Raw genomic sequence first — 16,073 nt, forward strand, 5'->3', positions numbered from 1 at the left:
GTGAAACTATGTCAACATGTTTATGTTTACATGTTTGTTTCTACGTTTCTGTTCGTCTCTTCACGTCTATTCTCTTTTTAAAACGCCTGTGATGTCTATGTCTTGTACGTCTACGCTGTCTCCGGTGATGACGTCACGCGAGTGCTGAGTCAGCTGAGACGCCGGAAGCAAAACAAACCCGGATGCGCATGCGCAGGAGCAGTTCGCACTCGTGCTGCCCGGACCAGACGAACTTTAAAACTTATCCTATTTCTTCAGCTTGAATAAATGCTGAAGAAAGTTCGTGTCCCCGGGAGACCCGAGCCAGGCGCGTGACCAGCCGCGGAGCGCGTGACCGGCCGCGGAAGCGTGCAGCGCGTGTCCGGCCGGAAGTGAGCGGCAGCAGGTTCCAGTTAAAACTGTCAATGATTTTAAATTCGCGGAATTTATTCTCCGCGGTGTTTTATTGTCGTTGTTGTGGATTTAAAGACGTCACGTGACGCGGAGTAACGCTCAAAAAGTTTAAATATGTTAACTCGTACTTTGTTTTGAAGCAGTTTGTGGGTCAGAGGTCAGATTAAAGTTTAATCAAAGTTCGAAATCGGAACAAACCTAACTCGGGTAACGGAGTACTCCAACAACGTAATGGAGTACTTTGGCACAAGAGTTTAAGAGCACATTGACATGAAGTACCTATGCTGTAGTTTAACTCGGGAGTACTCCCGAGTAATCCAGTAATTTACTCCTGAGTACTCTGTGTAGTCCAGTACTTTTACTCTGGAGTACTCTGTGTAGTCCAGTACTTTCAATTCGGAGTACTCTATGTAATTCAGTACTTAGACTCTGGAGTACTAGGTACTTCAGTAATGAAGTACCTATGCTGTAGCTTAACTTGGGAGTACTCCGATTAATCCAGTAATTTACTCCTGAATACTCTGTGTCGTCCAGTACTTTTACTCTGGAGTACTCTGTGTAGTCCAGTACTTTCAATTCGGAGTACTCTGTATGTAATTCAGTACTTTTACTCCCGAGTACTCTGTGTAGTCCAGTACTTTTACTCCCGAGTACTCTCATCGTGTAATCCAGTAGTTTTACTCTGGTGTGCGCTGGTTTTCTCCTCTGTCGACTCCTACACTTCCCACAATGCACCTGTGCCTGTTGGTTGCCACAGTGATGAAGAGGGGGCGTGTCCTGGCGGTGCTGGTGGGCGTGGTCTTCTGTATGGCGGTGATGTCACTGTTCCGCATGCTGGAGGTGATGCAGAAGGCGGAGCTTGAGCAGAGCGAGGAGCCGCCCGCCGGCCAGGCGGACCAGGTGCGTCCCGCGTCGCCATTTTTGAAGACCTCAGGAGGAAACGGGCCAATCGGGCGTCTGCTTGCAGGACTTGCTCCGCCTCCAGCAGAAGATCGACCGGCTGGAACGCCTCCTCAGCGAAAACAACCGGATGGTGGCGGCGTTGCGGGATTCCTTGTTCCAGCGTACAGCGGGCCGTCCGGGGGGCGTGGCCAACGGCAGCTCGCTCGCCGCCCGCCCGCTTCCTGGCTGCCGATTGGCCGAAGAGCTGACGGACGGCGCCGGCGGCGTGCAGGTTGGCGCCGGTTCAAGGGTTCTTCGGGGGGGGGCCACTCTACCACGCGAGGCGTCGTTCACGAGGATTCGTTTGCTCGCAGCTCCTGGACGTTTACGACCTCCTGCCCTTCGACAACCTCGACGGCGGCGCCTGGAAGCAGGGCTTTGACATTGGCTACCGTGGCGACGAGTGGGCGGAGCAGCCGCTGGAGCTCTTCCTGGTTCCACATTCGCACAACGACCCCGGTGAGTTCGAAGACGAGACGGACGAACAGTTCTCCTCTCGCCGAGCGAGCTGCTAACGCTGCTGCTAACTGCTAATGCTGTTGCTAACTGCTAACCCTTCCGCTCATGGCTAACGCTGCTGCTACCTGCTATCCCTTCTGCTCATGGCTAACGCTGCCGTTAACGCTGCTGCTAATGGCCAATCGAGCTGCTAACGGCTGACACTTTTGCCGGCGGCTAACCTTGCTGCTAATGGCTGATGCTGTTGCTAACAGCTAGCCCTGCTAATAACTGCTGACGCCATTGCAAACTGCTGCTAACCCTGCTGCTAATGGCTAATGCCACGGCTAATGGCTAACCCTGCTGCTAATGGCTAGTGCCACAGCTAATGGCTAACCCTGCTGCTAATGAATAATGCCACGGCTAATGGATAACCCTGCTGCTAACGGCTATTGCGATGGCTAATAGCTAACCCTGCTGCTAATGGATAATGCCACGGCTAATGGCTAACCCTGCTGCTCATGGCTTATGTCACGGCTAATGGCTAAACCTGCTGCTCATGGCTAATGCCACGGCTAATGGCTAACCCTGCTGGTCATGGCTAATGCCACAGCTAATGGCTAAACCTGCTGCTCATGGCTAATGCCACGGCTAATGGCTAACCCTGCTGCTAATGGCTAACGGTGCTGGTTTCAGGCTGGCTGAAGACGTTCGAAGGTTATTATCACGACCAGACGAGGCACATCCTCAACAACATGGTGACCAAACTCAGCGAGGACAGCAGGTAGGCCCCGCCCACTCCCACACAGCAGCAGGAAACAGCCACGTTCCCTGGTTTCCACGGCAACAGAGTCCCAGCGTTTTTTTTTTTCTTCCCGAAACGAATGTTTAAAACCAGTGTTGACTGGCCAATAGAGGGCGCCAGGGAGAGAATCTACCTGAGGTTGATTTAACTCCACGAAACTCAGACTGACTGTCATTTCCAGTAAACCAGAAACAAAACTGAGGAACTTTCTAGAAGAGACTTGTTTATACAAGTGTGTTAATAAAAGCGTTAATAAGAGCTCAAAAGTACTATAAATCTCACCACTAGGGGGCTCTCTGGTCACTGGCTATTTAAAAGTACTATAAATCTCACCACTAGGGGGCTCTCTGGTCACTGGCTATTTAAAAAGTACTATAAATCTCACCACTAGGGGGCTCTCTGGTCACTGGCTATTTAAAAAGTACTATAAATCTCACCACTAGGGGGCTCTCTGGTCACTGGCTTTTTAAAAGTACTATAAATCTCACCACTAGGGGGCTCTCTGGTCACTGGCTTTTTAAAAGTACTATAAATCTCACCACTAGGGGGCTCTCTGGTCACTGGCTTTTTAAAAGTACTATAAATCTCACCACTAGGGGGCTCTCTGGTCACTTGGTATTTAAAAAGTAATATAAATCTCGCCACTAGGGGGCTCTCTGGTCACTTGGTATTTAAAAAGTAATATAAATCTCGCCACTAGGGGGCTCTCTGGTCACTTGGTATTTAAAAAGTAATATAAATCTCACCACTAGTGGGCTCTCTGGTCACTTGGTATTTAAAAAAGTAATATAAATCTCACCACTAGTGGGCTCTCTGGTCACTTGGTGTTTAAAAAGTAATATAAATCTCGCCACTAGGGGGCTCTCTGGTCACTTGGTATTTAAAAAGTAATATAAATCTCGCCACTAGGGGGCTCTCTGGTCACTTGGTGTTTAAAAAGTAATATAAATGTCGCCACTAGGGGGCTCTCCGGTCACTTGGTATTTAAAAAAGTAATATAAATCTCGCCACTAGGGGGCTCTCTGGTCACTTGGTGTTTAAAAAGTAATATAAATCTCGCCACTAGGGGGCTCTCTGGTCACTTGGTATTTAAAAAAGTAATATAAATCTCGCCACTAGGGGGCTCTCTGGTCACTTGGTATTTAAAAAAGTAATATAAATCTCGCCACTAGGGGGCTCTCTGGTCACTTGGTATTTAAAAAAGTAAAATAAATCTCGCCACTAGGGGGCTCTCTGGTCACTTGGTATTTAAAAAAGTACTATAAATCTCGCCACTAGGGGACTCTCTGGTCACTTGGTATTTAAAAAAGTACTATAAATCTCACCACTAGGGGGCTCTCTGGTCACTTGGTATTTAAAAAAGTACTATAAATCTCACCACTAGGGGGCTCTCTGGTCACTTGGTATTTAAAAAGTAATATAAATCTCGCCACTAGGGGGCTCTCTGGTCACTTGGTATTTAAAAAGTACTATAAATCTCGCCACTAGGGGGCTCTCTGGTCACTTGGTATTTAAAAAAGTAATATAAATCTCGCCACTAGGGGGCTCTCTGGTCACTTGGTATTTAAAAAAGTAATATAAATCTCACCACTAGGGGGCTCTCTGGTCACTGGCTTTTTAAAAGTACTATAAATCTCACCACTAGGGGGCTCTCTGGTCACTGGCTTTTTAAAAGTACTATAAATCTCACCACTAGGGGGCTCTCTGGTCACTTGGTATTTAAAAAGTAATATAAATCTCGCCACTAGGGGGCTCTCTGGTCACTTGGTATTTAAAAAAGTAATATAAATCTCACCACTAGGGGGCTCTCTGGTCACTTGGTATTTAAAAAAGTACTATAAATCTCGCCACTAGGGGACTCTCTGGTCACTTGGTATTTAAAAAAGTAATATAAATCTCACCACTAGGGGGCTCTCTGGTCACTTGGTATTTAAAAAAGTGCTATAAATCTCGCCACTAGGGGGCTCTCTGGTCACTTGGTATTTAAAAAAGTAATATAAATCTCGCCACTAGGGGGCTCTCTGGTCACTTGGTGTTTAAAAAAGTGCTATAAATCTCGCCACTAGGGGGCTCTCTGGTCACTTGGTATTTAAAAAAGTACTATAAATCTCACCACTAGGGGGCTCTCTGGTCACTGGCTTTTTAAAAGTACTATAAATCTCACCACTAGGGGGCTCTCTGGTCACTGGCTTTTTAAAAGTACTATAAATCTCACCACTAGGGGGCTCTCTGGTCACTTGGTATTTAAAAAGTAATATAAATCTCGCCACTAGGGGGCTCTCTGGTCACTTGGTATTTAAAAAGTAATATAAATCTCGCCACTAGGGGGCTCTCTGGTCACTTGGTATTTAAAAAGTACTATAAATCTCGCCACTAGGGGACTCTCTGGTCACTTGGTATTTAAAAAGTAATATAAATCTCGCCACTAGGGGGCTCTCTGGTCACTTGGTATTTAAAAAGTAATATAAATCTCGCCACTAGGGGACTCTCTGGTCACTTGGTATTTAAAAAGTAATATAAATCTCGCCACTAGGGGGCTCTCTGGTCATTTGGTATTTAAAAAGTAATATAAATCTCACCACTAGGGGGCTCTCTGGTCACTTGGTATTTAAAAAAGTACTATAAATCTCGCCACTAGGGGGCTCTCTGGTCACTTGGTATTTAAAAAGTAATATAAATCTCACCACTAGTGGGCTCTCTGGTCACTTGGTATTTAAAAAAGTAATATAAATCTCGCCACTAGGGGGCTCTCTGGTCACTTGGTGTTTAAAAAGTAATATAAATCTCGCCACTAGGGGGCTCTCTGGTCACTTGGTATTTAAAAAGTAATATAAATCTCGCCACTAGGGGGCTCTCTGGTCACTTGGTATTTAAAAAGTACTATAAATCTCGCCACTAGGGGGCTCTCTGGTCACTTGGTATTTAAAAAAGTACTATAAATCTCACCACTAGGGGGCTCTCTGGTCACTTGGTATTTAAAAAGTAATATAAATCTCGCCACTAGGGGGCTCTCTGGTCACTTGGTATTTAAAAAAGTAAAATAAATCTCACCACTAGGGGGCTCTCTGGTCACTTGGTATTTAAAAAGTAATATAAATCTCACCACTAGGGGGCTCTCTGGTCACTTGGTATTTAAAAAGTAATATAAATCTCGCCACTAGGGGGCTCTCTGGTCACTTGGTATTTAAAAAGTACTATAAATCTCACCACTAGGGGGCTCTCTGGTCACTGGCTATTTAAAAAGTAATATAAATCTCGCCACTAGGGGGCTCTCTGGTCACTGGCTATTTAAAAGTACTATAAATCTCGCCACTAGGGGGCTCTCTGGTCACTTGGTATTTAAAAAGTACTATAAATCTCGCCACTAGGGGGCTCTCTGGTCACTTGGTATTTAAAAAGTACTATAAATCTCACCACTAGGGGGCTCTCTAGTCATTTGGTATTTAAAAAGTAATATAAATCTCACCACTAGGGGGCTCTCTGGTCACTTGGTATTTAAAAAAGTAAAATAAATCTCGCCACTAGGGGGCTCTCTGGTCACTTGGTATTTAAAAAGTAATATAAATCTCGCCACTAGGGGGCTCTCTGGTCACTTGGTATTTAAAAAGTACTATAAATCTCACCACTAGGGGGCTCTCTGGTCACTGGCTATTTAAAAAGTAATATAAATCTCGCCACTAGGGGGCTCTCTGGTCACTGGCTATTTAAAAGTACTATAAATCTCGCCACTAGGGGGCTCTCTGGTCACTTGGTATTTAAAAAGTAATATAAATCTCGCCACTAGGGGGCTCTCTGGTCACTTGGTATTTAAAAAGTACTATAAATCTCACCACTAGGGGGCTCTCTGGTCACTTGGTATTTAAAAAGTAATATAAATCTCACCACTAGGGGGCTCTCTGGTCACTTGGTATTTAAAAAGTACTATAAATCTCACCACTAGGGGGCTCTCTGCTAACCGGCTATTTAAATGTTGTCGTTTACGGCGGCCATGTTTGTTGTTCAGGAGGAAGATGATCTGGGCGGAGGTCAGTTATTTCTCGCGATGGTGGAACGAGATCGACGAGCAGAAAAGGGCGATGGTGAAACGGTGAGGCCGCCGCCGCCGCCGCCCGACCTCCGCCCGTTGAGGCGGCGTCTGTGTGACGCTAGCTCCCTGTGCTGTGATTGGCCAGCCTGGTGGGGGCGGGGCAGTTGGAGCTGGTGACGGGCGGCTGGGTGATGCCGGACGAGGCCAACGCCCACTACTTCGCCCTGCTGGACCAGCTGACGGAGGGACACCAGTGGCTGCAGACGCACCTGGGTCACGTCACGCACCTGTCGCCGCCGCAAAGATGGCCGCCGCGCTCGCCGCCGCCACCGCGTTGTAACCGTGTGTGTGTGTTTGTGTGTGTGTGCGTGTGCAGGCGTGAAGCCGAGCAGTGGCTGGGCCATCGACCCGTTTGGCCACTCCCCCTCCATGACCTACCTGCTGAAGGGGGCGGGGCTTAGCAACATGGTGGTCCAGAGGGTTCACTACGCCGTCAAGAAGCACTTCGCCAAGCAGAAGACGCTGGAGTTTCTATGGCGACAGAGCTGGGGTGAGGGGGGGGGAGGGGGGGGGCGATGGGCGCGGGATCTTTTAAGAAACCGGACGCAGTTTTTCTAAACCCCTCCCCCTCCCGTTACCCACTTCCTGTTGCAGACTCCTCCTCCCGCAATGACATCACGTGTCACATGATGCCGTTCTACAGCTACGACGTTCCGCACACCTGCGGCCCGAACCCGGCGGTGTGCTGCCAGTTCGACTTCCACCGCCTGCCGGGGAGGCGGGTCTTCTGCCCCTGGAAGGTCCCGCCTCAGCCAATCACAGAGCAGAACGTCCAGGAGAGGTGCGCCTGGGGGGGCGGGGCCAACTGCAGCTTTTTTTTTACTTCAACACACTTTTTATATGCTTCACTTCCTCTCTTGTGCTGACCACGCCCCCTCACCCTGACCACGCCCCCTGACTCCGCCCCCGCCCCGCACAGGGCCCTCCTCCTCCTGGACCAGTACCGGCAGAAGTCCCTCTTGTTCCGGTCCCCGGTCCTCCTGGTCCCTCTGGGAGACGACTTCCGCTTCGTGGAGTCCAGCGAGTGGGACGTCCAGTTCAGCAACTACCAGAAACTCTTCGACTACTTCGACCAGAACCCGGAGCTCCGGATCAAGGTGAGTGGACCAGAACCAGAACCAGAACCAGAACCCGGAGCTCCGGATCAAGGTGAGTGGACCAGAATCAGAACCCAGAGCTCCGGATCAAGGTGAGTGGACCAGAACCACAACCAGAACCCGGAGCTCCGGATCAAGGTGAGTGGACCAGAACCAGAACCCGGAGCTACACATCAGGGTGAGTGGACCAGAACCAGAACCTGGAGCGCTGTGTCAAGGTGAGCCAGTCCAGAACTGGATCCACTGGACCCGGACCCAGAACCAAACCCAAGCAGACCCAGAAGTTCTTCCAAACGACCCGCTGACGTCCCGCCGTTTTGGACGGTTCTCGTGCCGCTTCCAGGCCCGGTTCGGGACCCTGTCGGACTACTTCCAGGCGTTCCACCGCCGGCTGGGCGACGCCGGAGCGACGCTGCCGACTGTCCGCGGGGACTTCTTCACGTACGCGGACCGAGACGACCACTACTGGAGCGGCTACTTCACGTCGCGGCCGTTCTACAAGCGTATGGACCGCGTGCTGGAGGCCACGCTACGGTTAGCCAAGCCGCTAGCGCCTCTTGTTTTCCATCTCATCACTCGTTTATCCTCACGCCCCTTTTTTTTTTTGTTGCCGCGCAGAGCAACGGAAATCCTCTTCAGCCTCACGCTGGCTGAGATGCGTCGTTTCCATGGCGATGGCCGTCTGGCGGCCGCCTTCCCCGCCCGTGAACACTTCCAGCGGCTGGTCGAGGGGAGGCGGAGCCTGGCGCTGTTCCAGCACCACGACGCCGTCACCGGGACGGCCCGCGACCCCGTCGTCGTCGACTACGGCACCAGGTCGGCGCCGGTCGTTAGCATGCTTGCCACGATAAGTTAGCTTCCTGTCCTGTTAGCATGCTAATATGTTAGTATGTTTATATTTTTGCTGATTAGTATCATCGGGCTACTTTAGTGTTGCACCTTGTTAAACTGTGCTAATCCGTGAGCATGCTAAATGTGTTAGCACATTTGCCTCTTAGCATAGCCAGAAGTTATTACATTTTACACTTTTAGCGTTTGCGAGTTGGCCTGATGATCTGTTAGCGGGTTAGCCTGTATGAATTTTGTAAAATGCTAGGATTTAACAGAAACTTGTTGTTTTTTTTAGCGTACTACTTACAGCAGATGCGTGTCATTAGCGTTGTTAGCACCACTTGTTTCTTTGTCTCATTTTTCCCTCCATGCTCTCTGTTAAAGGACGGCGTCGCTATCGTCAATGCGAACAGGTACCGCCTTGATCAGTGTGAACAGTTAGCATGTAGCATTAGCCTCCCATCAACCCAACTCATTTAGCATTATCCTCTAACATTGACCTTCCCATCAGTCCCTGTAACGAGCGTGTTGCTAGCATGTTGTTTGGAGCGCGTTCGGCTCTTTTTGTCTGCCGTCTGATTGGCCGATGTTCGTTTCAGGCTGTTTCACGCCATGTTGAACCTCCGGAAGGTTCTGCAGAGCTCCGCCCACTGGCTGGTCCTCCGGGAGAAGAGCGAGTTCCGCCATGACGAGTCCAAACCCTTCCTGCTGACGGTAAACTGATGTTGTCCCGCTGTTCTGGCCTCCTGCAGGCGTGGTGTGGTACTGCAGGCCAACGCGTCACACCCGCAGGCGTGGTGAGGTACTGCAGGCCAACGCGTCACACCTGCAGGCGTGGTGTGGTACTGCAGGCCAACGCCTCACACCCGCAGGCGTGGTGAGGTACTGCAGGCCAACGCGTCACACCCGCAGGTGTGGTGTGGTACTGCAGGCCAACGCCTCACACCCGCAGGTGTGGTGTGGTACTGCAGGCCAACGCCTCACACCCGCAGGCGTGGTGTGGTGCTGCAGGCCAATGCCTCACACCCGCAGGCGTGGTGAGGTACTGCAGGCCAACGCCTCACACCCGCAGGCGTGGTGAGGTACTGCAGGCCAACGCGTCACACCTGCAGGCGTGGTGTGGTACTGCAGGCCAACGCGTCACACCAGCAGGCGTGGTGAGGTACTGCAGGCCAACGCCTCACACCCGCAGGCGTGGTGAGGTACTGCAGGCCAACGCCTCACACCCGCAGGCGTGGTGTGGTACTGCAGGCCAACGCCTCACACCCGCAGGTGTGGTGTGGTACTGCAGGCCAACGCCTCACACCCGCAGGCGTGGTGTGGTACTGCAGGCCAACGCCTCACACCCGCAGGCGTGGTGTGGTACTGCAGGCCAACGCCTCACACCCGCAGGTGTGGTGAGGTACTGCAGGCCAACGCCTCACACCCGCAGGCGTGGTGTGGTACTGCAGGCCAACGCGTCACACCCGCAGGCGTGGTGAGGTACTGCAGGCCAACGCCTCACACCCGCAGGTGTGGTGTGGTACTGCAGGCCAACGCGTCACACCCGCAGGCGTGGTGTGGTACTGCAGGCCAACGCCTCACACCCGCAGGCGTGGTGAGGTACTGCAGGCCAACGCCTCACACCCGCAGGCGTGGTGAGGTACTGCAGGCCAACGCCTCACACCCGCAGGCGTGGTGTGGTACTGCAGGCCAACGCCTCACACCCGCAGGTGTGGTGAGGTACTGCAGGCCAACGCGTCACACTGCCGCCGCCTCTCTTTCAGGACGAGACGGTCGCGGCGCAGGACGCTCTGCCACGGAAAACCACGCTGCGGCTCGGCGAGAAGCCCAGGTAACAAGGTGGAGGTTAGCTGGTTAGTTAGTTGGTTGGTTTGTTCGCTGGTTGGTTGGTTAGTTAGCTGGTTGTAGCAAGTTCGGTGGTTAGATGGCTAGCTGGTTGGTTGGTTGGTTGGTTGATTAGTTAGCTGGTTGGTTGGTTGGTTGATTTATTAGTTAGCTAGTTGGTTGGTTAGTTAGCTGGTTTGTTCATTAATTAGCTGGTTTGTTGGTTGATATGTTAGCCAGTTGGTTGGTTGGTTAGTTAGCTGGTTGGTTTGGATGGTTGGTTGGTTGGTTGGTTAGTAAGCTGATTAGTTAGTTGGTTGGTTTGTTCGCTGGTTGGTTGGTTAGTTAGCTGGTTGTTAGCAAGTTCTGTGGTTTGATGGCTAGCTAGTTGGTTGGTTAGATAGCTGGTTTGTTCATTAATTAGCTGGTTGGTTGGTTAGTTAGCTGGTTAGTTCATTAATTAGCTGGTTGGTTGGTTGATTTGTTGGCTAATTGGTTGGTTGGGTGGTTAGTTAGCTGGTTAGTTCATTAATTAGCTGGATGGTTGGTTGATTTGTTAGCTAATTGGTTGGTTGGGTGGTTAGTTAGCTGGTTAGTTCATTAATTAGCTGGATGGTTGGTTGATTTGTTAGCTAATTGGTTGGTTAGTTAGCTGGTTGGTTTGGATGCATGGTTGGTTGGTTGGTTGGTTAGTTGGTTGGTTAGTTCGCCTGGTGGCCTGACTGGTTAGCTTGTTGGTTGATTAGTTAGCTGGTTGTTGGCTAGTTGGCTGATTATCAGTAATCTAACTAGTAGTTGGTTGCTGGTCACTGCGTCAGGTCTCTGGTCGTCTTCAACCCCACCGAGCAGCGCCGCACCGCCGTCATCAGCACCGTCATCGACCGGCCCGACGCCCACGTCACCGACGCCGAAAGCGGCCGGCCGGTCCCGGTCCAGGTCTCCGCGGTGTGGGCGGAGCCGAGCCGAGCCTCCGCCGATGCCTTCCAGGTGAGGAGCCGGGCTGTGATTGGCCGGTGTGTCCCGGTGACTTCGCAGCGCCTTGACGTCCGCCCCGCTGCTTCCCAGCTGTCCTTCGTGGCGGAGCTCCCCCCGCTGGCGCTGGCGGTGTACTACGTGACGGGGGCGGCGGCCGGCTCCGCCCCCCGGGCCCACTACACCCTCCACGGACCGGGAGACTCGCCGGCCGTCCGGGACAAGCACTTCCTGGTGACCCGCCTCCCCGAGGCCGAGGTCGACACCCCGGTGTTGCTTAGCAACCAGCACCTGGAGGTGTGGAGCTCGGCGGCCAGCGGCCTGGTCCAGGTGAGTCCTGCACAGGTGACGGTCCTCTCCAAACCTAGAACCCCCCTGCAGGACCTGATCCCCGTCTCCTCCTGCAGAAAGTCCGCCTGCGGTCCGGACTGGTCCGGAAGGTCCAGGTCCAGTTCCTGTGGTACGGAACCAGGACCGACCGGGTCCAACCGGGACCGGAGCGGAGCCTACCTGTTCCTGCCGGGGGACGAGGGGGCCCAGGTGAGTCCACGTGGACCTGGACCACTTCCAGATGTTCTGGACTGTGTGTCAGAATCTCTGTCTCTCTATCTCTCTCTCTCTTTGACTCTCTCTCTCGCTCTTTGACTCTGACTCTCTCTCTCTTGCTCTCTCTCTCTCTCTTTGACTCTCTCTCTCTCTCTCTCTCGCTCTTTGACTCTCTCTCACTCTCTCTCGCTCTTTGACTCTGACTCTCTCTCTCGCTCTTTCTCTCTTTGACTCTCTCTCGCTCTCTCTTTGACTCTCTCTCTCTCACTCTCTCTCTTTGACTCTCTCTCTCTCTCTTGCTCTCTCTTTGACTCGCTCTCTCTCTTTCTTTGACTCTCTCTCTTTCTTTCTTTGACTCTCTCTCCCTCCCTCTCTCTTTGACTCTCTCTCCCTCTCTCTCTTTGATTCTCTCTCTCTCTCTCTCTCTCTCTCTCTCTCTCACTCTCTTTGACTCCGTCTCTCTCTCTCTCTCTCTCACTGTGTGTGTGTCTCTCTCTCTCTCTCTCTCTCTCTCTCTCTCTTGGACACGTTGTCTCTCGCCCCTCGCAGCCCTACACGTCTCCAGAGCCTCCGTTGGTTCGGGTCTCCAGAGGTCCCATCTTTTCTGACATCACTTCCTGTTATAAACACTTCACACACACTGTGCGACTTTTTCACCTGGAAGGTACACACACACACACACACACACACACACACACACACACACACACACACACACAGCAGCAGGTGTTTACTGTGCCGGTGTGCGCCCCAGGGCATGCTGGGAGATCTCTGGAGCTGTCCAACACCGTGGACATCAGGTCGGAGTCAAACCGCGAGCTGGTGATGCGTCTCGTGAGCGACGTCTCCAACGGCAACCGTTTCTACACCGACCTCAACGGGTTCCAGGTCGCTTCCCGCTCACTCGTTTTTCCCCGGCCAATCGGCCGGCTCCGCTGCCGAGAGGCCCCTCCCCCCCCACCCCCTCCCCTCCCGGCGTTGACTCTGGCGCTCCCTGTGCAGATGCAGCAGCGCCGCACGCTGGACAAGCTGCCGCTGCAGGCCAACTTCTACCCCATGACGTCCTCGTCCTTCCTGCAGGACGCCGCCGCGCGCCTCACGCTGCTGTCGGCGCAGAGCCAGGGCGTGGCCTCGCTCAGACCGGGTCAGTCTGACCTCTGCCGCCGCTGACCCGCCCGAGCCCACCCTGACCTCTGACCTCTGACCTGTGCCGCAGGTGAGCTGGAGGTGGTGTTGGACCGCCGCCTGCAGCAGGATGACAACCGGGGCCTCGGTCAGGGCGTCACCGACAACAAGCTCACCGCCAGCCTGTACCACCTGCTGCTGGAGGACCGAGGGGGCGGGGCTACGGTGAGGGGCGGGGCTCGTGTGAGTGGGGCGGAGCTACGGTGAGGAGGAGGAACCGCGGTTATGTGACGGACAAGAGTTAAGCGATAGAGCCCAAATGAGGGATAATGGGGCGGGGCTACGGTGAGGGGCGGGGCTACGGTGGGCTACGGTGAGAGGCGGGGCTCGTGTGAGGAGGAGGAACCGTGGTTATGTGACAGACAAGAGTTAAGCGATAAGGGGGAGGGATGAAGGATAAAGGGGCGGGGCTCATGTGAGGGGCGTGGCTACGGTGAGAGGCGGGGCTCGTGTGAGGAGGAGGAGCCGCGGTTATGTGACGGACAAGAGTTAAGCGATAGAGACCAAATGAGGGATAAAGGGGCGGGGCTACGGTGAGGGGCCAGGTTAGGGGCGGAGTCACGCTGGGGGGAGGTGGTGATGGAGGTGGTCAGATGGGGCGGGGCAGCTGATCTGGAGGCTTTCGGGGTTCCGGTCGGGGCCGTGTAACTGTGATCGCCATCGTTTGTCTTCAGTCTGTTCTATGACCTCACAGGAAGTGGGAGGAGCTTCGGTGGAACACCTGTCGCTGCTCGCCCACCTGGCCTCGCTCTCCCTCTGCAACCCGCCAATCACCATGGTCGCCCCCGATGCCAGCCCGCAGCCTAAGCTCCGCCCCTTCCTGCCGCTCGGCTCGTCGCTGCCGTGCGACGTCCACCTGCTGAACCTGCGGACGCTGGAGGACGACCAGGTGACGCACCTGGACGCTGACGTCACTTGTGACATCATCGACAAACCTTTCCTGTCTTTTAAAATTAAAGAACTTTTATTCTTTTTGGAAACAGGAAGCAGGAAGTCCCTCACAGGAAGTGGCTCTCCTCCTCCACAGGAAGGGCTTCGACTGTAGCTCCGCCCCCAAACCCCTGCCAGCGTGCACGTGGAGCACGCACGAGAAGGTGGACACACACACACACACACACACCATGTTTTCTCATCTGAACCAGAACGTCTCAGTGATCCGGCTCCTCAGACCAGGACCTGGTGCCGGTCTGTGTGTAGACCTGGTCCTGGTCTGTGGTGCTGACCAGGTGTGTGCCGATCTTTACAGGTGAACCTGGACCAGCTCTTCTCTCCTCTGGTCTTCGGGTCTGTGCGTCGTTCTGGTCTCACCTTCCTGCAAGACCACGAGGAGCCCGAGGGGGGGGAGGGGCCTGTGGAAGGGGAGGGGCCTGTGGAAGGGGAGGGGCCCGGGAGGTGGGAGGAGCTCCGACCAATGGAAATCAGCGCCTTCCGGGTGGTCATCAACTGACAGGCTAACGCTAATGCTAACACGGCAGCCAATCGGGCGAGGCCGTTTGAAATGACCAATCAGGGAGCAGCGACAGACTGAAGCAGGAAGTGAAGAAAACTGGATGAAAAGAATAAAAACAGGAAAAAAGTACAAATGGTGAAAAAACTCTAAAACGAGAATAAATCACAGTAAATGGGGGGAAAAAAACAAAAAACTGAAATAAAACAGAAAAACATTTTAAATGACATGAGAAGGAATCAAAACTTTGTGGAGCCGTTACGATAAAATAAACCTCAATCCTTCTATCAAGGTCGTCTGAACGTGTGAGCAAAGCATTCTGGGAAATACCGTCAACAACCCGCTGGCTGTTGCAGATTAATCGATGAATCGGTTTAAAAAAAAACATTCAAATTGTAGGACCAGTTATTTGAACAAACGTTACGTTACGGATCGTTACGTTACGTTATAGATCATTACGTTACGTTATGGATCGTTACTTTACGGATCGTTACGTTATGTTATGGATCGTTATGTTACGTTACGGATCGTTACGTTATGTTATGGATCGTCATGTTACGTTACGGATCGTTACGTTACGTTATGGATCGTTACGTTACGGATCGTTACGTTACGGATCGTTACGTTACGGATCGTTACGTTATGTTATGGATCGTTATGTTACGTTACGGATCGTTACGTTATGTTATGGATCGTTATGTTACGTTATGGATCGTTACGTTACGTTATGGATCGTTATGTTACGTTACGGATCGTTATGTTACGTTACGGATCGTTACGTTACGGATCATTACATTACGTTATGGATCGTTACGTTATGTTATGGATTGTTCCATTACATTACGGATGGTTACGTTACGTTTCGTTACGTTACGGATCGTTACGTTATGCATCGTTACGTAACGTTAAGTTTCAATTTCCACCGAGGCTCATATCCAATAATCAGGTTCTAACCGGGAAACGGGGGATTCTGACGAGTCGTTTACCTGCAGTTCATGACGACAATCTGTTAAAACACTGGAGTTTAAACTGTGGTGTTGCTACGGCAACAACAAAGGGACCAATAGAGAGGGAGTGTGTGTGTGTGTGTGTGTGTGTGTGTGTGTGTGTGTGTGTGTGTGTGTGTGTGTGTGTGTGTGTGTGTGTGTGATAAAACTTTATTTTTTAAGGTAGAGGTTCTATATCTTAACATTTTTTCTTTATTCCGTCTCTGAATGTTTGAAGTTTATTTCACTTTCTGTTTTAAAGTAATTTATTGGGAAATTGTTTAATGTTTGGGAATCTTTTATCAAATAAACTGATGACACAATGACTCGGGATTTTTTCTGTCTCTCTCACACACACACACACACACACACACACACACACACGTTAGCGTTAGCCTGATCCAAAGATGCTAGCCTGCATGATGACGCTAATGTTTATCTTGATTATCTTTTAGCCACTTTCAGATCCTTGTCATCAAGCGTTGTTGGCTTTTGACTTGTCTTTAGCGTTAGCATT

General features: G+C 51.8%; 1 protein-coding gene across 1 annotated transcript; it reads left to right on the forward strand.

Moving 5' to 3' along the window:
- The first annotated feature begins 192 nt into the window (after positions 1–192).
- Positions 193–15,870, forward strand: man2a1 (mannosidase, alpha, class 2A, member 1). The gene is given in 25 exon segments (XM_080510096.1): positions 193–371; positions 1,151–1,293; positions 1,361–1,567; positions 1,650–1,794; positions 2,470–2,557; positions 6,582–6,665; positions 6,751–6,878; positions 6,982–7,155; positions 7,260–7,446; positions 7,585–7,762; positions 8,106–8,296; positions 8,381–8,578; positions 9,193–9,307; positions 10,360–10,427; positions 11,239–11,407; positions 11,486–11,722; positions 11,800–11,877; positions 11,879–11,932; positions 12,488–12,602; positions 12,693–12,826; positions 12,941–13,082; positions 13,155–13,288; positions 13,818–14,012; positions 14,107–14,217; positions 14,370–15,870. Coding segments are annotated over 25 exon segments (3,477 nt in total). The 5' UTR covers positions 193–370; the 3' UTR covers positions 14,571–15,870.
- The last annotated feature ends 203 nt before the right edge of the window (positions 15,871–16,073 follow it).

This window comes from Blennius ocellaris (assembly GCF_963422515.1).
Source record: "Blennius ocellaris genome assembly, chromosome: 15".
NCBI lineage: Eukaryota > Metazoa > Chordata > Actinopteri > Blenniiformes > Blenniidae > Blennius > Blennius ocellaris.